Source organism: Mesoplodon bidens (genome assembly GCF_964165515.1).
Source record: "Mesoplodon bidens genome assembly, chromosome: 6".
NCBI lineage: Eukaryota > Metazoa > Chordata > Mammalia > Artiodactyla > Ziphiidae > Mesoplodon > Mesoplodon bidens.
In genome coordinates this window covers 1826740-1853633 of record NC_138162.1, presented here as the reverse complement: position 1 = coordinate 1853633, position 26894 = coordinate 1826740, and the positions used below count along the sequence as shown (strand labels likewise).

General features: G+C 56.8%; 1 protein-coding gene across 1 annotated transcript; it reads right to left on the bottom strand.

Moving 5' to 3' along the window:
- Positions 1-151: 151 nt before the first annotated feature.
- On the bottom strand, positions 152-20648 carry UBAC1 (UBA domain containing 1). The gene is made up of 11 exons (XM_081237356.1): positions 20404-20648; positions 15971-16091; positions 15051-15124; positions 10898-11005; positions 9822-9924; positions 9437-9545; positions 8536-8764; positions 5271-5357; positions 4387-4525; positions 614-725; positions 152-429 (listed from the first exon to the last, which is right to left on the bottom strand). Exons 1-11 carry the CDS (start codon positions 20539-20541, stop codon positions 312-314), a joined length of 1338 nt encoding a protein of 445 aa, XP_081093482.1. The 5' UTR covers positions 20542-20648; the 3' UTR covers positions 152-311.
- Between the last annotated feature and the right edge of the window lie 6246 nt (positions 20649-26894).

The window sequence follows — 26894 nt, the reverse complement described above, 5'->3', positions numbered from 1 at the left end:
AAGGAAGACGTGCGCGTCCGCCAAGAAAGCGTCAGCGGGGCGGCAGCACGCGTCCCGGGTGAGGAGGTGCGCGTGCTCTGTGTCGAGAGTGCGAACGTCACCAGGACGCACGCAGCTTCCTCTCTGGCACTGAAATAAGATTGAGACAGAAAATTGGAAAAGGGGTATTTATTTATTAAAGAAAAGTCGTCTGCGAGTTTTTGTACTTAAGTTAGTACCCTTGACGTTAACACTTTGGATTGAAACATGCCATCTTTCAAATAACAAGTGGACTCTACGAGCAGCGCCTACAGGTCAATTCAAGTAGCGTTTCAAGGGCCCAGAGGGACACTGGAGGGAGGTGACCCCTTCCCGGGGTGACGACGTTGTCTGTAAACACTGTCAGAGGCGAGAGGCACGGCCGAGCGCGCTGCCGCCACAGAGGTTTTTCTGCAGGAAGATCCAAGCACGAGTGTGGCCCGGGCGCCCAACACCCGGGGTGGGGCCCCCTCCGGCCCACCCTTCTCCCCTCCCCAGCCCAGGGGCACCCCGGGGTCTGCCCGCTCTTCCCAGCCCTCGGCTGGGAAGGAAGAGGCCGCCCTCCTGGACCCGGCGGCTGGAGCGTGCGGCCTACGTGCGGTTCAGGGTCTGGAAGATGCGGGAGATCTGCAGCATGACTGGGCCCGTCTCGGGGTCGTTCATCCACTGGGTGCTGCTCAGCGGGCTCTCGAGCATGTCTTCGAACGCTGCGGGGACACGACGGGGCTGCCTGAGGGCCTGCAACCCGCAGACCCGGACATGCAGCTGCAGGGACTAAAGGGTACGTCCTCTGTGGCCGGGGCCCAGAAACCCCTGCTAGCCGCCACCCGACAGCGTCTAGGGAGCTGACACAGGGCGCTGCTGCTGGCAGGGTGGGGCGGCGTGCCCGCGCGCTCACAGGCACAGCGATTCTGGAAAGCAGTCTGGCACCAGCTACCGGGAATCTTAAAAGAGTGACAGCCTGTGACTCAGTAACTCCACTTCCAGCCCTACCCTGACAAAACAGTCAGATGCAGAAAAGACTTACATAAGGATACTGTTGCCAATTTAATAATACCTAATTGGAAAAATCAGAATGTTCAATGTTAAAGAGTGACTTAAAAAAAAAAAACTAGCACATTAAAAACGAGCAGCTCTTTGTAATGAAAACTTTGCATTTCTAAACACTTCCATAAAATGTCCGACCACAAACAGAGGTGCCTCCAGCAAACAGCTCTACAGCCCAGACACACGCCGGCCGACTTGGTGAGACTCATCAGCGACCGCAGGGCGGACGGTCGCCCTCACGTCTGGGAAGCACGGCTCTATGCCAGACCTTGTCACGTCTGCCAGTGTCAAATCATGTCACTGAAAGTGGTCCCAAGTTTACGGGCTTCATGGGAAGCATTTATTCAAGGTGCTCACAGCTGCTCAGGGCCACAGGGCCTCACCGCAGGGCTCAGCATGAAAGTCTGATTTCATTATGTTTACGACCTGACGCCCTCACCCCCCGGCAACCAAGCCCTCCTGATTAAAATCCTCTGCAAACCAGTTAAAAATATCAGAAAGAGAATCCAGAAAGATGACGTGACATCTGAGAGAACGAAATATACAGTGGGTTTAGCAAAAGTAATTCCAGAAGGAGGAGAGAGCTGCACAAAACGATGAAAAACGCATTAAATATGAAAAACCAGAGATGAAGATGTATCTGAGGAAGGTCTTTCTTCTGCACGTCTCGTGCATTAAAAATGAAAAGTGCGGCACGCGACCAAGGATGCTCCTAATGTATAAAGAGCCGTTAACAAAGCTCTAAGCTCAACAAGGCAGCTGAAACACGACGGGTGGACGGTGCAGAGGGGACAAGTGAAAGAACACCAACGGCCGGAAGACAAGTGCTCAAAGGAACAGACGGAGCCTCTGGGTCCCTGTGCGAGGAGTGGGGGTGAGGGCGGGCATCTCAGCCAGACAGAGGCCCCGTCAGCTGTCAAGGCGTCACCAAGAGCTTAAACGTCTGTATTCTTCGACCGGGTCATCTGACTTAGAGCTGCCTGTCCTTAGGGAACGGGAGCTGCACCCGAAGAGGAGGTGGAGTAGGTTCAAAAGCAACAAAACGAAAAACAATCTAAATGACCAGAAACAGGGGAACGGTATTTGTTAAATAACGTGACAGATCTATAGAATGAAACACCTGTACCACTAAAATCTCATTTTTAAAAGAGTAAAAAATGCACCAAGAGAAAAGGCATCAAATGGGATGAGAAAATAAGCAGGATAAAGTTGCCCTGCAGTGTGGCTGCATCTGTTCCAGACCCCGCAAGACCACCAGGAGGAAACCCACCGATGAGGGAGGGGTGACTTCTACTTCTCCACGCTTTTCTGTGCTTTCCAAACGTTCTAGAATGACTGCTTTACTTCATCTAAAGAGACAAAGGTCATTAAAAATCCTACCGGAAATGCCTTGAGAGAAGTGTGTAGCTGCAGGGGTGCCCACAGGCCGGTGACCTCACAGGCAGGTCATTCTCTCCAGGCGGGGACTTGGCGACTGCAGGAGGCCTGGGACCTGGGGCCTGAGGGGGCAGGACCCTGGGCCAGTGTGTGTCCTGTCCAGGTCACCGACTCAGAGCCTGCAGACTGGGTGGCACTCACTCCGTGTGGTTTGTTTTAGAAATGGGAGAAACACTCAATTTAGCAGATGCAAAACCACACGGTAATCTCAATAGACAGGGAAAAAGCATCCAGTAAAACTGACCACCTATCCATGATTAAGAACACTTAGCGTCTAAGCTGGAGGGAAAGGGGAACTTCCTTAATCTGACCAATTATATCTTCAGAAATTAAAAAAAAAACCTACAGCAAATCACACACTCAGTGGTCAGATACTACAAGAATTGCTTTAGAAAAGGCTTTGGACAGACCCCAGGCAGCATGTGAATCTCCTGAGGTGGCCGAGGAGCCGGAGGGCGGGAAGATGCTCTCGGTGTGGAAAGGACTGCTGAGCGCCTGGTACAAAGAGCGAAATAAACTCACGACAGGACACGTCGCTGACGTACAGAGTTTGGGCACAAAGAGAAAAAATCCCTACTTCATGCCACACACACCTCCAGGGAGACCACAGACTTCAATAAGAAACTTTAAAACTACTAGAAAAAGATAAAGGTGAAGGTCTTCCTGACCTTGGGATCAGAGGGCTTTCTTTAAAGATTGACATCATCAATGAAACCCACACACTCAGCTGCATTAAAATACAGGACATCTGTTCATCAAAGTGATAAATAAAGAAGCCAGAAACCAACGAATGATCTTTGAGATCTAAACGTCTGTTAAAAGGATCAGCGTGTGGCAGGCAGGAAGAAGTTTCCGAGTGATAAGAAGACGATCCAACAGGGAAAGCAGCCACAAGTCAGGCAGAAGGCCTTTCCCAGCAGAGGTCCTAGAAGAGGCTGAAACTTCTGGAAGGGGCTGGGCCTTAGAGATCAGGGAAATAGCCACGCACGCAGAAGCACCTGTGCCTGCCTGGGCGGCTGCTCCGGGAGGACCAGCGGCAGGGGCTGTGAGCTGCTGTGGACGGGGGGCGCCCTTTCTGGAAGGCAGGCTCAACACACACACACGCCTGGGCCCCGCCAGCCCGGCCCAGGGCACAAGGCCTGGGGAAACCGTCCTGCAACAGGAGCGGCCACGGGAGCGCGCAGAGCAGCCCGCAGGCCAGGAAGCCACGCAGGCACCGTCGGGCAGCAGCGCAGCGCAGTCGGCCACGGTACTGACTTCATCCACACAATGAAGTACTTTACGGCCCTTCAGAAAGTCGGTCCCAGCAGCTGGCCCAGAACACAAGAGGCGGCAACTGAATGGTTTAAGCACACAGACACCCGCGGCAACACGGCTGAGGAAGCAAAGGAGTGGCAAACGCCGGCGTGGTCACCGCAGCAGGGGGCGGGGGGCGCCCCAGGGACTCTAGGCTAAAGCTGAGTGGCAGGAACACGGTTATTAGTTTTATTATTACTCTTCAAAGTTACAAGAATTATGTACGCTTTTGTATGTGTATTATATCTCACAGTCAAAACAAATGCCAAAGAAACCCTTTCAAAGAGTAAGAGCTACAATCAACCAACAGCCCCTCACACACGGTCCTAACCTGTTGGGTGCTGGCTACACTCTCCCAGACTAGATAATCCACTTTAACTGGTTTTTCACACCTTGAATGGAGTCACCGAACAAGAGGCTGTCACGCCACGAGCACGACCTGATTTCCGGGCCCTACAGTGACTCAGGCTGCAGCCACCCGGGACCCTGCAGGGGCAGCTGCTGGGGCGTGGCGGCTGTGGTATCGGCCGGTGACATCTGTGTGGCAGGCAGGTCCCGCCCCTGCACAAGCAGAAAGAAGGCACACACCTAGTAAGATTTTAGGGTTGGTCAGGCCCAGCTGCACCACGGGGTTATCCAGGATGGCCTGAAACAGAGGGCTGTCGGGGTCGATGCCCTTGTCCAGCTCCTCAGGAGAGGGCCTGCGGTCTCCCAGCAGCCACTCGCACTGCGAACACAAGAGCAACAGCTGTTAGTGCCCTCCGGACCCCATCAACCCGAACACTGCAGCCAGGGCTCCTGGTCAGCTCCCAGGGCTGCCCTGACCGGCAGGGGCCTTGACAGAAAAGCAAGCCCAGCCCGGACCCAGGTGCTACACACGTCAGGACGGGCCACAGAGACGAAGCACCAGCCTGGCTTTCCTGGCAGATCCTGGCACCGCAGCTCAATGTAACGGCTGCAGCTTCTCCAGGACCTGACCGGGCGCCAGCTTCACCCGCCCGAGCGCTGGGAGAAGAAGGTAAGACACGCACAGCACACCTGGGCTCTGTCGCGGGAAGCGGCCCTGGGCTTGAGCGAGCACCTCTTGGCGCATCAGTGAGTCAGGAACGGCTAAAGCACAGGCCCACCTCGCCTCCCTGGTTCCTGTGGGCCAGACTAGCTCTATTCCCCCAAGTGGACCAAGCTGTCGCCCCCCAGCCCCTCCCCAGGCAGCTCTCCATCGGCCGTGGGCGTGTGTGCACAGGATGGGAACCATCTTAGCGTTGGTGTAACACAGTCACCCACAGAACATGTACGTTTTTCTGAAAGGCAAAGCCCAGAATTTTCTCAGTATTTAAAAAATTGTATACTGTTTGAGCCATCTACCCCATTGTTTCGTTTCAAAACCAAAGTAACTGACTGCACGGGAAGGTGACCACACACAGAGTGTTCAGGACACATGGGGCGTCACCGAGGCACGGCCTGGTACTCACGGCGGCGTTCTGCTGGTTGTTGTTCACTCTGAGGGCGTCCATCACTTCCTTCTCGTCGAATCCCATCTCCATCAGGGCAATGACGGCCTAGAGGAGAAGCCGGGCCTCAGTGCCGCGCTCACGGGGGCCCCGGCAGCAAGGCTGTGGGGCTGAGCCACGTCTCACGAGCAGCACCTTGGCAGGGGGTGTTTTAAAGCAACACCATGGGGTTTCCTCTCTCAAGACTCTGTTTCCCTACAGCTTTACTGAAACACTTCTTGGTTTTCTGAACGACAGAGGGACGGAGCCGGGAGGTGGAGGGCGTGCCTGCTCTCGGCCAGAGGCTCGCCTTCCCACCCCAGGTTCTTCTAGGTGTGTCCCCGTGACTGTCTGGGTAGACCTGTCTTCACAACCTCACGCAGCCTATTCCAGAGGGCTCATCATCCAGGACGAGCGTGTCAGAGAAAGGTCACATCAGCAATTCCCATTTGAGCGGAGACAAAAATGTCAGTGATTTTTGACACACTTTATCTTAAAAAAAAAAAATGAAACTAGGGCTTCTCTGGTGGTACAGTGGTTGAGAGTCCGCCTGCCGATCCAGGGGACACGGGTTCGTGCCCCGGTCCGGGAGGATCCCACATGCCGCAGAGCGGCTGGGCCCGTGAGCCATGGCCGCTGAGCCTGCGCGTCCGGAGCCTGTGCTCCGCAATGGGAGAGGCCACAAGAGTGAGAGGCCCGTGTACCGCAAAAAAAAGAAAAAAAAAAAAAAGAAAAAAAGAAACTAAAATTAATTCTGAACGTATTTAACAAAATTTAAGCTGCAAGTTAAACACATGCTGGTTTTTGGAAGGAACAATGACCCAAGCGCTCCATGTTTGGGGGGTACACTTTTCGGACAAAAGTCACATGACGACACATTCCTTCACTTTATCCTTGACTTTTATTCTACATCCTTTGAAAGGCTCAACTCTGCACAAAAAGGTAAAGGCTTCATCAAAGTTTCAAAGGATTCTCTTAATTCCCTGAAGGTCGGACCGTGCCCTTTAAGGTCCTGACGTCATCTTCCCCCAGCTTTCGCACGGATGTCGGCTGGCCTCACGCCACCGGCCCCTCGGGTCAGCATGTGGGCGCTCGCGTGGCCCCGGCACTCTCTGGCCTCGTGGACAGCACCCCTTCCACTGTGCAGTCAGTCTGGACTGTTTCAAAGAGAACCCAACAGAAGCAGCAGCAGCTGCGGGCAGATCAGGAAAGGCGTTCAGCTGGAGCAAACGGCATGCAGTGAGCTCACAAGTCAGCACTTTCTGCTTAGGATCCACTTCCTCTGCCTTCCAGGGCCACTTCCTATCTCCAGGGCCCTCTGAGTGATCGCTGGGCGCAGAGCCCAGCAGGCGGTAGTATTTTGATATCAAGGTCACATAAAATCGCCCGGAATCTACTCTGAAACCCAAGGATAGGATGGCCTTTGCCACTGGTTTCAATAAAAACCATCCTCTCTCCAGACTCCTGTCTCAGCCCAGGAAATGATGCCCCAGGACATCTGGGGATGATTCCAGATGCTCCGCCCGCCTGTCTTCCCAGCACTGGGAGAGGGGCCCTGCGCCCACAGGCCCTGCACGGTCACTGTCCTGTCTGCAGCTGGGGGGGTGCTGGGGGGGATGTTAGGAGCAGGGGGTGCAAGGCAGCAAAACGTCTGTTTGGGTCTCAAGTCCAAGCCCTGCTGTCCAGTCCAGTCTCCCCAGATCTAAACTAACGTCTTGACCCTTATCGGACCGTCCCCCTGACGGGTACAGGATCAAAGGCCCTGGCCCCTCAAGCCTCGACACCCTTTTGGGAAAATGAGCATGTTAAGATGGTCAAGAACGACACCCAGAGGAGGAAAGGCCTTTAAGTCGGTGACCAAGACCGTGAACTACCCGGCAGCGGCCCTGATGAGGCCCACGCAGGACCTCCACAGGAGAACGCGTGGAGCCCAACAGCACGAGGACCCACGGAGAGGCTGCCCTTCCCGAACAGGGGCCCAAGTGCCCGACCTGGGCTGGGTTTTCTCCAAAAGACTAAGCCAACAAGATACACGTCCTTCAGGACCGGGAAACTCGGGACTAAAGTAACCAGGTACTTCTGAACACGTAGCAGAACTCAAAAAGGGAAAACCCCGAAGAAACAGAAACAAAGGAACAACAAACTAGCCTCCCAGAGGGTGTGCCTTGGGGGGATGGCGGGCACAGGCCTCATCAGGGCGGGGCTGGGGCCTAACATCACACACAGGACACCGACCTTGGGTCCATGCAAGGTGGGGGGCTGGAGCTTCAAACCAGGACCCTGTGCAGGGTCTGCATCCCCAGAGAGAGGGGCAGGGGAAGACCCACACCCCAGCGCCGTGGGTCACACTCTGCATGGCCCAGGAGCCCTGCCGGATGGTCAGCATGAAAGCTGGCCCCTGGCTCGGGGTCCCGCTCAACCCCACAGAAGCAAACTCTGAATCAACCACAGAGGGCGCCCCACAGCCCGGCCAATGGGGAGTCCCGCAGAAACACAAGCCCACAGGTGAGCCCACGATGAGGCATCGCACCCCGAGAAAACCAGGCCACGAGCAGAATCAGGAGGACACGAAGAATCGGAGCCCTAACGCCAGAGCAGACAGAGCTATGAGCTGACGAATAACCAGAACATCCTCAAAATATGAAAAACAGCCAAGCAGGTTAAATTAAAATGAAACCCTAATGAAAGAAGAGAGCAGTGAAAACGAACAGGGAGACACAAAAGTGTCAAACATGAGATGACAGTGACGAGGTGGCCATGAAGACGCACTACGGGCAGCTGGCCAAGTACAGCCAGAGGCCCCGGGGCCCCGGGCCCTTGAATCCCACAGACGCCGGGTTACCTGGTGGACGGCAGCCTGAGCAGCCTGCCCGCTCACAAGACGGTCCCACGAGGTGGGCGGGTGGCCCTCCAGTCTCTGGGCAGCACCCCCGACCAACCCCTCGGATCGAGGACGCTGATGATACGGACAGGACCCGATCACGAGTGTTTCAGATGACAGGCGTGTGGACTAACCGTTCGGAGGAAAACACAGCCACCTGGACGCCAGCGAGGAAAACTTCACGCTAAACCCGGGGACTCAAGGGGCCCCAGGTCTGTGTGCAGACTCCTCCCCCGGCCTCCTCGCTTTCTACAGGGCCGGCGGCTCAGCCTGCGGTCGCCAACGTGGCTGCAGCTTCCTCTGCACGATGCAGCCTCGGGAGAACCAGCACCTCTACCTGCCCGACCCAGGCCCGTCAACACGTACCCGGCCGTCTGCGCGGAACTCCCTTTTCCTCCGGATCTTCTTGAAGACCTCCGTCAGCTCGTCTCTGGCCTCCTCATCCTCCGCGCTGGTCCCGGCGGCAGCGGCCCCCCCGGTGGGGGCGGCCTCGGCGCCCGCCTCTCCCTGCGAGGCCGGGCCTGGAAGCGGCGTGTCTATGGTGGGGTCTTCTGCGTGCTCGATTAGCCACTCCATGGCCTGTGGCACCGACATGCTGCAAGGTAAGAGGGGCTCTGTGCAGCAGCCCCAGGCCAGGGAGCCAGGGCCTTTGTTTCCCCAAGAAAAGCCTCTCCGACTTCATGGCTTCCCTACCACGAGCTGCCGATCCCTGTAATGAGAATCTGGCATGTCTGGAGCTCTGGCCCTGCCCCAAACTGCCCTGAGGCCCCAGCCAGAACACGGAAACCCACGGGCAAAGTAAAGGAAACCAAACCCGGGAGGTACACACGAGAGTCTGGGTCCAAAGCAAAAAAGAACACAGCCCACTGACCATCTGTCAGTTACAGATGATTTATTTCAGATCTGAACATAAACGAAGGGCAAGTAACTAGAAACAAGAAACTACAGGAGACTACTGAGGACACCACCACGTAACTTCTGGAGTTGACCACAGCCCTACTGTGAACAAGCTTCGATTTGAGTTCCCATAAAACACAGCCCAGTGAAATGCACAGAACCATCATCATACGTCACGTTCCCAATACGTGAGTCGATTTCCAACTGCCCTGAAACACCTGGAGACGCCCAGTCACGTTACTCCCGGGACATGCATTTCAGGTCCTCTTTAAACACTCACACGTATTGGAAACAATTCAATCAAAGGGTTTGGGTCCCACGGGGGACCCCACAAGACCAAGCCTGCCGCGTCTGGTGAGGGAGCACGTACTGGTTCAGCCGCAGGGCCTTCACGGCTCTGTTCTCGGGAAAGCCCATCTCTGTGAGCTGCCGCAGGGCCGCCTCGTCCACACGGTCATCCTCGTCCTCGTCCAGCATGGCTGCGGGCAAGACACGGCACTGTGAGGGCCTCAGGCAGTGCCCGGCCGCGCGAGGGGTGCTCGCCCGAGCCCCTTGGAGGGCCGCTGCAGTGTCTGAGGACCAGGCGTTTGTGGCAAATCTCTCACAGCTCAGAAAACCCGAGAGAGGACCATCAGCTGTCGCCTGCATAAACACGGGACGGCGGTGAGAGTGGTTCACCAAGCCTCCACCTACTGGCCCTTCCCAGGTACAAGGAACGGCCGAGGGTAAGCGTCCACCCTGGGGCGTGCTCCTACCGTTTGCCTTCTTAAATAATTCCACCGCGTCCGGGTTCAGCGCCAGCAACTTCTGTGCCACCTCGATGAGAGACACCAAGATTTTCCGGAGCTCCGTCTGGAACTGCAGAGAGAGGAAAAGATGCTCAACAAAGCTACTTGGATCTGAGATGACATGCCCTGTCCTAAAATTCCAGATCTGTGAGTCACACGATGTCCAGATAACTGAGGAGAACAGGAACGAGGTGTCTCAGGAGGGCGGGCAGGAGACGCTCTGGCTGGCACGGACGGGGGGCTGTGACACGGCCCCCCGCAGGTGACACAGACACACAAACACCTGGTGATGTCACTCAGCCATCCAGCCCACGAGGAAGGTGTCTGGCCCACTGGTCACTAAGTGAGCTGAGAGCCCTCCTTTGGCTTCACTGAAGAAAAGTGACTGATTCCACGGGCTCCACAGACGCAGGTCTCTAATTTTCACCTGCAGCCGATTCATCTTCTCAAAAAGAGGGGCTGCTGGGAATGTCATTAGAACCCCCCACCGCCAGCTCCCTCCCCCAACCCCCATAAATCTCGGCCATCGTGAGACACACACACACACAGGCTGGGAAGAGACAGGTGTGCCCGGGTTCCGATGCCCTGATCAACAAGGAACTCTCTGGAAGAGACCCCGGAGAGGCGTGTTCCTGAACCGAACCAGCTTGAGGCAGAGACGCTCGACTGGCCCTCAGTCCCGGGGGCGGCCGTCCCCTACTCCTGCCCAGCCCTCCCTCGGGAGCACTGGGAACACTCAGCTTTGTTAACTTAGAACTTTCCAATCCAAGATAAACAAGAGTCAGATTTCTTTCTGAAAGCTTTTTACCAACCTTAGGACAAAACTAACATTTTTCCCATAGTATCTATCCTTTCAGTCCTGCCTTTCAACGTCTTTTCAAACTTTTTATTTTGAATTAATTTGTTTACAAGAAGCTCCAAAACAGGGCACAGAGTTCCTGTGTCCCCTTCGCCCAGCTCCCCAAGGGCTTCCAGGAACTCCCGCAGCCCCACGCGGTGGCAAAGGCTCCCAGGCGGTAGCCGCGGGCCCTGCGGGCACTCACGTCTCTCATGTTGGTCTGCACCACGGCCCGGTCCATGTCGTAGGAGGGCAGGTCAGCGGTGGCTCGGAAGATGGCGTCTCGATCCGGGGCTTTCTGTTCTTGTTTTTTCTAACAGAAAAGTAATTGGAAAGTCGGCAGTGAGTGAAGAGCAACAAGAGGCAAGGTTATGTTTGCTGAATAAACAGCTCTAACCAGGGGAAGAACGAGTGTCCTTGGGAGCTGGAGCCATATACGCCTTGATGAGCAGGGAGGCTTCTGGAGATTTCTGTGCGTGGCCTCAGGGACGGACAGGGGACACGATCGCAGCCTGCTGGCGCTGGAGCGTGGCCGTGCGGGACACAGGGAAGACAGACACTGTCTCCTGTGGCCACAGAATGACCATCACATGGGGTGACGGCCAGGCGGGTGACTGCAGAGGACCACGCAGACTGGCCGAAAACACGCACTCACCTTTGCTCCTTCTGGAACCCCCGCATGCGACGGCGAAGGAACAGAGACGGCAGACACAAAAAGAATAAAGAAAATACAACTGAGAGAGACAGTACCGAATTCTCAGAGGACGGCAAACAGCTGGAAGGACAAGGAGAGCTCCGTGGAGACCGAGCGCATAGAGGACGGCCCGGCCGAGCCCAGGGCCAAGGGCCACGCCGGAGGGGGCGGGGCGGGGGGGGAGCGAGCTGCAGGAGCCCAAGCCAGGGAGCCCAGGGGGCAGAGGCGTGGTCCTAGCCCCGGACGGCAGGCCCAGCCGCGACCCGCCAGGCACAGAGCAGCCAGTGAGCTCCCAGGGCCTCTGACGGGGACGTGAGGAAAGCCTGCGACGTGGACGACAGAGGCCAAAACAGAGGCAGAAAAAGTGAAAGAGGGTGAAAGAAAGAGAGGAGCTTGAAAGGAGAGAGCACTGGACACGGCGCTCAGAGGGCCAGGAGCACGGCAGGACGCTGCGAAAGGTCATCTGAGAACAAGCATCTAATTGGAAAATTTAAACATCGCTCAGAAAGCAGGTCCAACATCCAACAGGAGGTCCAGAAAGAGAAAAGACAAAACGAGGGGAGGAAATCAACCAAAACAATCCAGAAAACTTCCAGAAACTCCAGCTTCAATGTGCCAGGCATGGTGAATGGGGAAAGACGTGCATCAAAGCGAACCATGAAATTTCAGACCTCTGAAGAGTTATCAGGAGATCCTAAAAATTCCAGGTGGAATCAGGGAGGAGGAAACAGACCACGCACAGAGGAAGGAAAAGTAGACCTGACCGGCTCCCACCCGCCACACAGACACCTTGGCGACAGGGCCAAGACCGCCATCACGCACACGGCTGGTGCTCGCTCAGCAGCCACCGCACGCTGGACACGGGGCCTCCAGACCTCCTCCTCTTCCTCGATGCTGGAGGGGGTCTGGTCCCACCAAACCAAGAACAAGTCAAGAGCAAGACACTCAACCCCACGGCAGGCACAAGGCGGGGACGGCTCCAAGACACCCCACAGCCCTGCCCCTGGCAATCACGGCTGCACGACCCTGGGCCTGTGGCAGGTGGACTTCACTCTGGGGTTAGGTCACATCACACGGCACGGCGACCTGAAGGACGTGACCCTCGGTGGGCCTCACCTAATCAGGCGAGCCCTGAATCAGGACGGGGCTAACTCTGGCCATCGAGATACAAAGCAAGAGGGATCCAACGCGTGAGACCTCCCGCGGGTGGCTCTGAAGACGCCCTCCAGGAGCCGAGGGTGGCGGCAGCTCGCAGCCAGCAGGAAAACAGGACCCCAGCCCTCCAAACCGCGGGAACTGGATTCCACCAAACCCCTGAAAGAGCTGGAAGCAGAGCCTCCCCAGAGCCTCCAGAGAGGGAGGCAGACCTGACAGCTACTCCCGAGCTCAGGGCCCAGCTGAGCCCACCCGCCGTGGATCCAGTGAGCAGTGCACCACCTGGGGCTGCTCCGAGCTGGCAGGTCTGTGGTCAGGGAACAGGCAGACACGGGGGGGACGCAGGAGGACCAGCACAGAGGGAGGCGGGCCAGCCCGGGCTGCACAACTGATGTGGGCGGACGGACGGATCTGAGGGGCATCTCCCAGGAAGTGGGAGCGGCAGATGGCCTCACACCTGTGACCCTGTTTTCAGAGGGGTTTATCAATTTTGGTGAAGAATCTGAAATCTCAGTGATAAGCCTACAGAGAACAAACAAAACAAGGAATCAATTACTGACTCCAGGAAAAACAAAATCCTACGTAAAAAAAGGACAGCTAACCTTAGCAGACTGCTCACTGCAGAAAGCAACGCTTACATAACAGTAACAACAACGGGGACTCTGAATCTTTGACCCACGTTATGATCTGACACTCATGGCAAGAGCTACGGGGGAGGCTGGGGGAGGGGCTGCCCCGACCACCAAGAAGCAGCCAACAGCGTCTGAAGTTGAGATTCCAAGAAATAACAGTAAGACGTGTTGTTTAGAAATCAGAAAGAGAATCACAGTCGAAAGAATTACAAGTGGTTGCCTTTCGAGCGTGTGACTCAGGACGGATAGGAGGCTACTGACTTTTATTAGAGTATCTGTAGTATTATTTGACGTTCTAAATACACATGCTACTTTGACTTTAAAAATTAATAATAGGGCTTCCCTGGTGGCACAGTGGTTGAGAGTCCGCCTGCCGATGCAGGGGACACGGGTTCGTGCCCCGGTCCGGGAGGATTCCACATGCCGCGGAGCGGCTGGGCCCGTGAGCCATGGCCGCTGAGCCTGCGCGTCCGGAGCCTGTGCTCCGCGACGGGAGAGGCCACAACAGCGAGAGGCCCATGTACAGCAAAAAATAGTAATAATAATAAAATAAAAGAGGATTGTGGGGCTTCCCTAGTGGCGCAGTGGTTGAGAGTCCGCCTGCCGATGCAGGGGACGTGGGTTCATGCCTCGGTCCGGGAGGATCCCACATGCCGCGGAGCGGCTGGGCCCATGAGCCATGGCCGCTGGGCCTGCGCGGCCGGAGCCTGTGCTCCGCAACGGGAGAGGCCACAGCAGTGAGAGGCCCGCGTACCGCAAAAAATAAAAATAAAAAAAATAAAAAATAAAAATTAATAATAACTCACAAAAACGGACATTAACATTTTACAAGTGCGCACAGAAAAAAAGGTGAGGGCCACAGCCCTGCAAGTTACCCAGACCGTGGGGGTGATGGGAACCCGCTGTTCACACAGTCACCAAGGTTCACGTAGTTGCCAACGACCAAAATGGTAACCCGAGAACTGGATCCACCCAGCAGTTCTGGGAAACAGGGCTGACTCAGGGCAGGCCCCAACGGAGGAGTGAGCAGCCGTGCCCGCAGCCTGCCACGCCAAGGCAGGTGTGGCTGCAGATAAGAAGGGCCTCCTCCCGGCCGCCTGTCCCACAGGAGACCCAAAATAGCTCGTTCCGCCACCAGGCCCGGGGCCTGGCCCAGAGTCTGGCCTGCCTTCTCTGGGGTGAATGCTCCCGAGCGTTTCGAGGTGTAAGTAAGAAACTCTACCCCTGGAGCCAAGGAAAGACGGGCGTTAACGTGGATGCCCCCCAGCACGGCACTGCTCTGTCCCGGGCATCTGGCCTCAGAGCAGAAAAAGGCCTGTTGACAGAGTAAATCTTCCACGTACAGATGAGCCTCCTAAACCAGGCTTTCTGAGGAGCGAGCTTCCAGGGCGGCCACTACACAGGTAATGACCGGCACGGTCTCCCCAGGGCGCCCGCATCAGAGGGAAGACTCAGCCAAGTGGCAACTCCAAGGACTGACTCCGCGAAGGCCGGTGCTCCCGGGAGCCTTCACTGCCGCCCCTGCACCTGTATTCCTTGTTTGGTGGGTGGTCTTTAGCGACTTCCTAACTTTCTTCTGTCAGGACTTGCTTGAGGAGAGGAGGGACGGGAGCTCAAGACTAAACCCGGCCCTGAGAACGTGCCGCAATCTCCTCTCTGCAGCCCCCAAAGCAGAGGCGGTCATCAGACCAGCCACCCGGAAAGGCATCGGTCCACTGGCCAACCGGCCACAACAGAAAACCCCCATGACCATACCTCCTGTGACCACGGGACCCGCAGGGTCCACAGACAACCAGTGTACAGATGTTTCTTTTCAAGTCTTCAATGTGGGAGACCTCCCCTCACAGAGATATCCACTTCCAAACTCTGAAACTTACCTTTTCTTCCGCTGAGACCTCAGCCATCTTGGGGAGCGGGTCCGGAGCCCGCTTTTGGATCAGCAACAAGACATCTAGGAAAAAAAGTGCACCGCACTGGTTATTATCTCACATCCACAAAGTGGCACAAAGGGTGCCAGGTGACCCAAGGACGGAAAAGCAGGGGTCCCCTCTGGGCCTCCTCCACGGAGCGTCCACGCAAGCCCCAGCCTTCCTTCGGCTCCCACGTCCGCCGCCCCTGCTCACCTACAGGCTCAGGCCTGGCAGGAACCTGGCTGAGGGTCACCAGAGGGGACCGGCATTCTCGTTTTAAGGGCTTTTTTGTTTTGAACGTCTGTGAGGTCGCAGCGTCTGGTCTTACCCTCAGAGCTAAGCACCTGGGCTGTGGTGAGGCCACAGTCCACAACGTGGTCAGCGCCCAGCTGGCTCTGGGCTTGCCAGCCAGACGCTATGGAGGTCTGCAAACGATATTCCAGTATTTCCAAAACAGATTACTTGAGGGAATCCCACAATTAAAATTGTGCTTTGAAAGACAAGAAAACCAAAGTTTTCTCCCCAGGCGCCTCCACATACAAGCCTCTGAGTGAATAAATGGATGTGTGTACGTTAAGAGCGTCTTCCTAGACGCCTGAAACAACCGCCACGGCTGTACTTTCCAGCCCCCAAAATAAAGCCTGCAGCAGCTCTGGGGACCTTGGTTTTGCTTGGAAACAGAATTAATAACAAAATTCAATTTGGTTTCTCAGATGCGTGCTGCTGGTTCAGCCTCAGTATCTGTTTTCTTCCAGGGCGCACACTTTGTCTCAATAAAGGAAAATGAAACCATGTCACCGACGCATCTCCCTGCTCAGCCCCACTCGGGACATCCTCGTTGAGGGTGCTGCCCCCTTGCCCACTCCCGGCCCGCGCGGCGCCCTTACCTTCGTCCTGGACGTTCTCCTCCAGGAGTGTCTTGGTGTCACTCAGCACCCTCTCCGAAGCAGCGTGTATTAATTTGTGATGGGTCACACTCTTGGGGTCTTCTAAGCTCCCTTGAGCGCACTGAAGGAAAAAACCATAGACATGGTTTCAAGACAGCAGATCAATTAATCATGATAGTAATAACACAGGACCTGACGCCCAAAGCCGCACCAAGAATTGACTGGTTTTCTGACTAGCTAAGAAATTAAAGCAGAGATGAAACCAGAGAATCCCTGGCAACGGTGGAAGCCAAAGGAAACGCCACAGCACCTGGCCCCCGAGGGCAGCACCCGGCCACCGACCCGCCAAGTGCTCCCAAACGGGCTCACGGCTCTGACACTGAACGCCCTGCTGGTCATTAGTGGCTACCCGAATTGCTGCCTTAGTCTAGAAATATCTGGAGAGTGATTTAAAAGTGAAAATAGGGCTTCCCTGGTGGCGCAGTGGTTGAGAGTCCGCCTGCCGATGCAGGGGACGCGGGTTCGTGCCCCGGTCCGGGAGGATCCCGCGTGCCGCGGAGCGGCTGGGCCCGTGAGCCATGGACGCTGAGCCTGCGCGTCCGGAGCCTGTGCTCCGCAGCGGGAGAGGCCACAGCAGTGAGAGGCCCGCATACCGCAAAAAAAAAAAAAAAAAAAAGTGAAAATAGCAGGGCCGTCGTCTCCCAAGAACCTAAAGATTTAAGTATGGTTTGTGCACTTGTTTCCCTCCTTCCAAGGTAAACGAGAGGGAGCTGAGAGAGAGACACAGCAGAGAGAGGAGGCCGGTCCACGGGAGCAGGAAACAGGGGCCTGACCACTTAAACACCCACAAAACCCCGAGGAGACACGACTAGCCTCGGCTCATCACTCACCAAGCGACGGCCACAGAGACCCCAAAGCAAGCTACAGATGTGGCTGGCGGGGCCCCTCCTGGGAGCCCGAAGGGGGTCACCTGGCACGTGGTTGTGTCCCACTGATCAGCGGCCCACAAACCGCAGAACACACATTGCGGGGGTGATGCTGAAGTTCATGCTGGAGGGAGGCCGCTGTGACGCTGGGGACATGCCCACCCCAGGGTCCCGGTGCCAGGGTCCCCACAGCCTTCCTTGGTTAAGCGGGGCCGCCTTACCACCTCCCTCTGCCACCAAAGGTACCCTGCACACGTCACTGCTCACCCAAAGAGAGAAGCTCAGCCCGTACTTCACCTCTCAATACTGGCGTTTTAAGAGCAACTGGGGTTTTCAGCAATCTAACACTGAAAACAGGAAAAACGGATCTTAAGGGCTTCAGGGCTGTCACAGGTGCACACAAAACTGGGGCGGGGTGGGGGGACAAAAGTGGAATCCAGCCAAGAGTAGGACACACTCTGACCATTCACGACAGAGATCGCCCCCCACCCTGGAATCTCACAATGGCCCTGCTCCCAGAAGTACTGGCTGTGCTGCTTCCAGTTCTAAAATTTGCAGGCTAGCTGATTTGCCAAGTTCATAATACAGTCTATGAAACACAATTGTCCAAAATAATCCTCATGCTGGTTCCGGAAAAAAACTGTAGCCTGCAGCGCCGTCAACAGGCGCCAGGAACAAAACATAAGCATGAGTCACCCATACTATGCATGACTACTTCATGCTTTGTTCTCAGCAGAAGCAATGGAGCGAGCTGGGCTGTAACAGCAAAAGCCCAGCAGAGCCCATCGCTGGAGGGGGGAGGTTCTGACAGCCAGTGAGCCGCTGCCTCCCCAGAAGAGCGGAGACCAGTTTCTCTCACCCTTGATGTCATGTGTCAGTTGAAGATACACCTTCATGTGAGCTAAGAAATGTTAATAGCCATACCAGCAAGTTACGTGCTGGCCATTTCACGCAGGTTTACCACACACAGAAAACACCTACCAGGTCGCAGATGTAACTCTCTTAAAATCATGAACCTCCTGTCACACAAGATGGTTTACTTTGCCCCTTTCTCCAAGCTTGGGCTAGAGACCACCATGGTGGTCCCAATCTATATAATACCAAGAAGGGAAAGGCTACAATAGCAATAATCCATTTCTATAAGAGTTATGATAATAAACCTTCAATAATAAAGCAGCTTTATGAATTAAAAATATATACATAATAAAAAAGTATAAAAAATAATAAAACTCCCAGGAGTACTGTGGGGGGAAGAAACCCACAGTGTCCTCTCAAGGTAGAGGGGAAAGAGGAAGGAAGGAGGAAGGAACCAGGGGAAAACCGGGAAGGAAGAAGAGAAGCGAAGCAGCGACACCATTCAGGGACTGGTTTCCAGGGTGACATTCAAGTCCACAACTTGAGAACTCTCTTTCCTAACTGACGCCTGCTGACTGGCCCACGAGGCAGCGAACGCTGCCCGCAGAATGGGATGGGCACGGAGGTGGGAGTACTTTCTGACAGCTCGGCTCTGAGTCCCATAATTTATGTCGGCTCTTTGGTTGTGAAACTCCCCTGCTGCTCGGGTCTCCGTACCTGGAGAGATCGCAGAGTGGATAAAATCTCAGGCCAGAGCAGGGTAATGCCAGAAAACATCCCAAACGATACATCCCAACAGCGACGGGAACAACCAGTATCAGGAACCTAATAATTAGCATCACATGGAAACTGGCTGCCTCATGAACCCCGAGTGCTCCTGAACCCCCTCAGCAAGTGTCCGTGAATCAGAATTCTCACTTCGCTCCCCTCCATAAAACAATGTGAGGACAGTTACGCCAGTCTTCACCATCAGTGAGTTTAACTCAGCGCCACACCAACTTACCCACTCGCTTCCTCTGGCCTGACTCAGCAGGTGACATGCCACAGCCATGCACTTCTGGACTGACAATCTATTCCCGTTTACAGGCATGCCTCGTTCTATTGTGCCTTGCTTTATTTCGCTTCACAGATACTGTGTTTTCTACAAACTAAAGGTTTGTGGCAACCTTGTGGTGAACAAGTCTATTGGTGCCATTTTTCCAACGGCATTTTTTTTAAATTAAGGTACGTACATTGCTTTTTCAGATATAATGCTATTGCACACATAATAGACTATAGTGTAAACATAACTTTTAAATGTACTGGGAAATCAAAAAATTCGTGCAGTTAGCTTTATTGTGCTAGTCGCTTTGTTGTGGTGGTCTGGAACCGAACCCGCAGTATCTCAGCAGTGTGCTGGTATTAATCCACACGTTTGTTATGGGCCCACCAAGAGTCTGGCCCTGGGTGTGTCAGTACAAATCCAGCCCTCAAGAAGTTTCCGTCCTGAGTGGGTGAGACACAGCATCTCAGGGAGGTTTTTAAAAAATGTACTGGATAAGCAAAGAGCCTGGCTCTAAGAACTTGCATGCTCATGGAGCTCCCAGCCTTGCAGCTTACTGCTATCGTGGTGGTTTTCTAGGTGGTGAAATCACCTGACTGGCTCAGAAGTAAAAGAAGAAAGCAGCCAAGTGTGTGAGCCTGGATCCCCCTCCCCCCTGATGTGAGACTGAGACCGTTATTCACATCCAGCGTGTTCCAGAAGGGGACTGGCAACCAGAGCGCTCCCTGGCCTGTCGTCTGACAGTTACAGGACACCTCCACAGAACCATACTCCCAAGAGGGACCCAACAGTATTTTATAGGCAGTCACTAGAACAGTAACTGTAAGTTTATTCTTGGAGACCACACTAATAGATACATCACTTATCACACGGAATGCACACTAAGAGGCTGTGGCCTCTTTGTCCTAAATTCCGACATGGAGACACTACATGGTGCAAAGGATCGAGTTTCCTTAGGCAGCCAGTTAGACAGATAGATGTCTTGGCCTGCCATACGGAGTCGAGAAGCTTACAGAGGTAAAGCCAAGAACTAGTTCCAAACACTGGCAACCTAAGGAACTGGACAACGAATATTTCGTGGGAACAAACTTTAGAAAGTGGCCCTCTCGGCGAGAAGCCCCTTCTCCCGGACCTACCCACGCAATCGCTGTAAAGGCCGCCGGGAAGCAGGGGCGCAGGGACGAGTCCCGCGGCCTCACTGTTTTAAGTGATTCCAGCTACGGGGCACCAGTGGCCGGGGCCAGGCCCCGGCCCCCATGCCAGCCCCGGGAAGCGGCTCCAAGCAGCCAGCTCCGCAGGTCAGGAGAAGGCACCTCTCCCGTGGGTCCCTACTTCCTCGGGCACTAACTCCCAGCTCCGGGAACCGCATCGCAGCAGCAAGCGCGGATGCTGGAAACGCTAGAGGCCTCGCTTCGGCGGCGACTTCGCCTCTCCCAGCCTGCGCTCCCGACGCGCCCCGCCGCCCGGGCTGTCGTCGGAGTTAAACCAGAGGAGAGAGAGTAAAGCGCCCTGCCTGGGACCCGGCTCGCGGAGGCGCGTCGAGAGGGTGTCGGGGACGGCCGGGAAAAGGGGCGGAGGGAGGGGGAGGCCTGAAGCCCGGCCGGCCTTACGTGCTTAAGGCAGCGCTCCTTGAGCTTCTCCACCGAGGTGTCCTCGGTCGCCTCCTCCAGCCACTCGGCGCCGTCGGACGCGCAGACGTGCAGCCGCAGAACCTTGCCCGCGAAGATCTTCTCCTCCTGCACGAACATCGTGCCGCCGTCGTCGCCGCCGCCGCCGGGGCCTGCGCCCGCCGCCCGGGCCCTGAAGGTCACCGGGGCGGGCCGGGGGCGGGGCCAGGCCGCCCGCGCGCTCCCTCGCTGGCCGCGGCCGCCGCCGCCGCCCCGCCCCGGTTCCCTTCGGCCGGCCGCCCGCCACTCGCCGCGACCCGAGCCGTCGTTGCGCCCCGCCGCTTAGCCGCCGGGGGCGCGCTGTTGCCGCCGCGCAGGAAGTGCGTCACAGGGTGCGCCCGGAGCACGCCGGGAAGTGTGGTTTTCCGGCGGCCGCCTAGTCGGCGCCGCTGCGCCGGAAGTACGTCACGGGACGCGCCCGGAGCGTGCCGAGAGGTGTAGTTCTCGGGCCGCTTCCTTCGTCCCGCACGTGCGTGCGCTTTGCGGTGTGGGCTGGCAGCCACGCGGGAGCCGGGAGCTTGAGAGTCCGTTTTGAGATGGGCTCTTAGTGTAAAATACACACCGGATCTTGAACAGTTGGGAGGAAAAGAGCATTAAAAATAACACTGTTTATCTATTGGCTACATGTGGAAATAATAGGATGTATAGGGTTAAATAAAGTATATTGAAATCGATTTCACCTGTTTCTTTTCCCTTTTTAAAGCTCTGGCTACCCGAAGATTTTAGATTGTCTATGGCTATTGTTGTGTTTCTTTTGGACTGCATTGCCCTAAAGCAGAGTCTCTCTTGAGTGTGGTCCCCAGACGAGCAGCACCTGGGAGCTTGTTAGAAATGCGGGGTCTCCCGTCCCACCCCTATTCCCGCTATCGGGGACTCCAGGGTGCGGCTCAGCGCTCAGGCTGCAGGACTGCAGAGGCACACTCAGACGGGCTCGTGAGCACCCACATGGGAGGAAGCTGACCTGTGCACTCAGTACACTCATTTCTGTGGCGTGACAAATATGAACGCTGCAGTTTGGGCCAGACCTAGACCAGGTGACTGACCTGCACTCTCCCATCTCATTCATTCAAGAACGTTTGCTGAGCAGAGATGGATACGGCACAGTTCCTGTTCTCGGAGGCTGGTGGTCCCAGCATCTCACGCCTTCACCATTTTATACACACCTCATTTCCCCTATGACCATTGCGACCATGTCCAAATTCCTTCTGTCCAGTTTAGCCTCCATGAGCCAGACCCTCTGCTGCTCACCGAAAACACAATCATGATTAAGGCTAGAGACCAGGATATAGCCTGGGAATGGGCGTTCTCACGCAGCAGGTACAAGTGCTGGCTGTGGTGCCGACACGGTCTCAAAAGACGGGAGACCGTGGGGGCAAGCAGGGCCTGGTGGGGTAGCACCAGGGGAGCTTATGGGACACAATGGCATGTGAAGGCTGAGGAGGAGGAGAGGAGAATAATAGGATGGGCAGCCCGTGGAGCACGCTGGAACGGAAGGGAACGGTGCTGAGGGGAGGAGACGGGAGGACGGGGCGGGGGGCAAGTGGAGCCGGGTCAGCAGAAGCTCTACGGAAGCATCTGGCCTTGGTCGTGAGGCTGTGGGGAGCTGCAGTGTGGATGGTGGTGACCAAGCGAGGTGGAGGTAGGAGGAGGACAAGAGGGGGCCTGGAGGCAGGAGGAAGTCAGAAAGCTCCCACATGCTTGCAGAGGAGTGATGCGGCGTGGGGGTGAGGGTCTGAACGGGTCAGGGAAGACAGTGGCAGGAGGACGCGAGGTGAGCCTTCACGGGGCGGGGGGCAGCTGTAAACAAGAACAGAGTGAAGAACGACAGGAATGCTTCCAGCTTGGGTGACAGGGGGCACGCCGTGCCACCTCCTGGAGGAGGGGGCGCTGCTGAGAAGGGGGTCGAGCGCAGCCCCGCACCTGCTGACCTGAGTGTGCAGGGGGACCTCCAGGTGGAGGTGGCCGGGGGCGGCTGAGTGTGCAGGGGGACCTCCCGGTGGAGGTGGCCGGGGGCGGCTGAGTGTGCAGGGGGACCTCCCGGTGGAGGTGGCCGGGGGCGGCTGAGTGTGCAGGGGGACCTCCCGGTGGAGGTGGCCGCGGGCGGCTGAGTGTGCAGGGGGACCTCCCGGTGGAGGTGGCCGGGGGCGGCTGAGTGTGCAGGGGGACCTCCCGGTGGAGGTGGCCGGGGGCGGCTGAGTGTGCAGGGGGACCTCCCGGTGGAGGTGGCCGGGGGCGGCTGAGTGTGCAGGGGGACCTCCCGGTGGAGGTGGCCGGGGGCGGCTGAGTGTGCAGGGGGACCTCCCGGTGGAGGTGGCCGGGGGCGGCTGAGTGTGCAGGGGGACCTCCCGGTGGAGGTGGCCGGGGGCGGCTGAGTGTGCAGGGGGACCTCCCGGTGGAGGTGGCCGGGGGCGGCTGAGTGTGCAGGGCTGGAGTCAAGGGCAGCTGTCTGCTCGAGGGCAGTGGCTGAGACTGCGGTGCCCCCCGCCCCGCCTCCACTTTACACAGAGTAGCCTGTGGAGAAAACTGAGGGATAAGGATGCCTTAAAGCTCTGATTGTGGTCCCATGGAGTCCAAAGGGGGGATTTCCAGGAGAAAATGAAAGCCTGTGGGAGAACTGGCAATGCCATCCATGGACTCAGAGAGACTATCTTGGGAGCCAGCTATAGCTCCAACTGCTGGGGCGATGGGGGCTCCTCGACAGTGGGGTGTCCCCGCTCTTGTTGGCGTCAGTGGCCTCTTTTGTTCCAAAGTCATCTTTTTGCGTGTGTGGGATGAAGGCCCGGGGAGCCCACTTCCTTTCACTATGTCAGTAATAAACTGCCTGGATCCAATAGCAGCTCATGGGGCCTTTATCAGCCGAATCGGCCAGGATTTGCGTGCCCAGCACCCTTCATCCATTGAGTCTCCACTGACTTACCAATGCCTGACCTTGCCGCCTGTGCAAACCCAGCCCTTTCCCTAGAACACAGGACCTCCTCCCTCAGGAAGACCGCTCCGGTTGCACCTCCCCTGGGGCACCACTTAGCATGCTGTGAGTCGCCCACCCCTCTAATGGCTGACCCCGTTTGCAGAGCAGACCCCTGCAGGCTGGACGTCCTTAGTGATGTGTTGACAAAATACTTCTGAGGAGCCTGGATGTAAATAAGTGGCCTCCCATCAGTGGCACCTCCTCCTCAGAGGAGAGGCCAGTCAGTGATGATTCTCCCCTTGGGGGTGCAGCGGCGGGCCTGGGGCAGGGCTCCCCTCCCAGGCTGCACTCCCCAACCCCATCCACTGGGAGCAGTGATGGGTGATGTCCTAGGACTCCCTGGACATCCCCGGTGGGTTCCTCCCCGCCCTTCTGAGCCTCCGTCTCCTCTAGTACATAAGGATCAGGCTTCCATGTGGACACCGAGAGGGCCCCCTTCAAGGAAGGACCAGCTGCCCAGCTTCGGGGAGTGGTCAGCAGATGCCGGGCCATCAGCCCCTCCTGCAGTCTCAGCTTCAGAGAGTGGCCTTGTGAGGTCACGGCCCTCCCGGGTGGCTGGCCTAAGTGGCGTGTAAAGACCCAGACACTTCCCGTGAGGGGGAGGACCCGGCCCAGAGCTGGCCTAACCCTGCAGCCTTCCCGCCCCATCCAACAGGTGCTGGTCTCTAAAGCACATCGTGCACCTGAACTCAGCCTTGCTTTCCCAAGACCGCACCTGGCGCACTCACCTGGCTGCCCAGCATGTGTTTATTTAGCGCCTGCTATGTGCCGGGTGCCGCTTTAGGGACTGGGGGTGCAGCAGGAATAAGGCAGAGAGAGAGAGAGCCCACACCTTCACCCCTTCTGGGAGGTTCTCAAGATCACTGTCGCTCTCAGGAACAAGAAAGGCTGGGTGGTCTGAGTGTGTCCGGCTCAGGCCCGGCCAGGAGTCAGCGAGCGCCAAGGGTTTCCCTGCGTGGGGCAGGGCCAGCCGTGGCTGCCAGGCCCGGTTTGAGCTGGCAGGGCCCAGCCCGCTGTCCCAGCCCGGCCCTGGGTCCCGCCCCAGCACTGACAGTCCCCGGGCGTGGCCCGAGCTGCCCTGGCTGGTGGCAGCCAAGCGGATGACCGTCCCTCCCTGGTCTTCCTACCCCTGCCAACTCCTGCCTGGACTCAGCCCCTGGACCCCGAGCAGGCGTGCCTGGGCCACAAAGCCTGGGGAGGGTCTCCCAGCAAAGAAGGCTCCAAGTCTGGCCGAGAGGGGCGTCCACCCTGGCAATCTGCTCACCCCAGGGCCGCCCACCCCTGTGAGGCCCAAACCTGCCGTCTGGGCTGCCCGGCGGTACCTCGAGGCGGCCACTAGAGGGCGGGGTGAGCCGTGGTCCCGCGAGCAGGTGGACGGCCGGTTCCTGGGGGTCCCCCTCAAGGCCCCTGCAGAGAGCCTGTGGCGGAGGAGTGACTTCTGAGGACACAGCCGCTCGGTCACCATCCTCTCCCCCAGCCCCGGGAGGGGCCGTAAGGGAGAACTAAAAGCTCTCCAGGCAGCAAAAGGGAGGAAGCAGGGGTTGGGGGAGGAAACGGAGGTGCTCCTACAAGAAGAAACAGCCCCCACTGCCCCTGTGGGTGCACGGGGAACCCGGTTTGAAAAGCACAGCCCTGGCCCAGCCCCCTGCAGCGGGAGACCCCAGGCCCAGAGAGAGGAGGAGCCCTGCAGTGACCAGCTGTAAAGGCCACCTCCAGCACCTCCCAACCGGATGCAGGTGGGTCAGAGGGCTGCCTTAACAAGTCGGGGGCAGGGGAGTCTCAAACAACAACAGGAATTCAGGAATTTACCGGCTCCCAGCTCCGGAAGCCACAGGTGTGAGCTCCATGTGCCAGCAGGGCTGGTTCCCTCCAAGGCCGTTGGGGAGGATGTTCCAGGCCTCTCTCCAGCTTCTGGCATCGCCAGAAGTCCTCGTGCTTCCTTGGCCGGGAGACACCTCCTTCCAGATGCTGCCCCTGCCTGCACGGGGCCCCTGTTCCAAGTCTCCCTCTTGTCTTTGTGTCTCTGTGTCTCTCCTCTTCTCAGAGGACACGAGTCCTAAACCCAGGACTGAAGATCCACCCTAAATCCAGGATGATCCTTGACTGGTTACGTCTGCAAAGACCTGATTTCCAGACAAAGTCATTCTGAGCTTCCAGGTGGATGTGAGTTTTGGGGCGACTCAACCCCCACTGAGAAGTCGAGGGCATTTACTAGTGGGGGGCACGTCCCAAGCCTCGAGCTGCCCACCGACCTTCACCAGCTTTGGCTCCACCTGGAGGTCGGTCCTGCCTGGCTGCACCCGCCCTCGAGGAGCGGAGGCCTCAGCCTCCTGGGAAATGTGAGTGGTCCCAAGGTTAATTAATTAGTGCATTAAAAATGCGCCTGTTAAGGGTCCCCGCAAACAGGAGAGTATTCATCACCCATTTCCTCAGAGTGACAAGTGCGTTTCCCTAAATTCCTCAGCTGCTGACTTAACCAAATGATCATCCCCCGGCTGCTGCTGTTTCCCATGAAGTCACAGCTCATGAATATTCTGGCGTAGCAATTTGCTTTTTGAAAGGACAGACTTATTATTTCATCTTTAAGTTTACTGTCATGAATAGTAATTTTCCGGGCCCTAAAATAATGAAATGGTGGTGACAGTTCTGGTTAGCCAGACAGTTCCCGGGGGCTGGTCCCTGCCCCGTAGGGGTAGCGAGGGGGGCGTCAGGCCTTCCTGCCAGTGGCTCCAGACGTGCAGTCAGCCCAGGGGACCGTCGCTGAATTATGTTAATGGGCTGCACCCTCCACTCCTCTGCTTGGCACTCCACAGTTTCTAAGCAGGCCCACCCTTCTGCTCCGTGTCTCTGCGGCCACTCCATGTGCTGGGCCGCAGGTGCGTCACCGTCTGTGAGCCAGGTAAGAGGGTGGGAAGCTTAGCTGTGGAGTCGGAGTCAGACACATGCCAGTTCAAATCGTGATGCTGTGCGGTCTTAGGCGAGTTACTTCACCTCTCTGGGCCTCAATTTCCTCACCTGTGAAATGGGAGTCTTGAGCTGGAATTTGGCCCCAGGCTAATGCCAGAGCCTGTATTCTCCTGCCCCTCTCTACCTCCTCAGGTCTGGAGAGACGGTGACCAGGGAGGGCTGGCCTGAAGTCTGGATCTTCTGTCTGCACATAGCAGAGACAGTGACACCCCAGAGATGAACGGGGGGCAGTGCCGCCCAGCAGCTTCCCCGGGAGCATCCTCTCAGTGCGATTTCTGTCGCTTGATGCAATTATAGGCCATTCCAAGCACCCAATAAACCGTAGCAATTCACCAAGCACATGTTTAAGTGGAAGATCAGATGTCCTGACTCCCTTCCCTAATTTTTCTGTAGAAGGAGCACCTCTTCAGAGATGGGGTGACAGCCGGCGGGTAGGGCTCTCTTCAGAGCCGGCACCTCTCCATCGCCAGCCTCCCTGCCCCCGGCCTGTCACCAGATG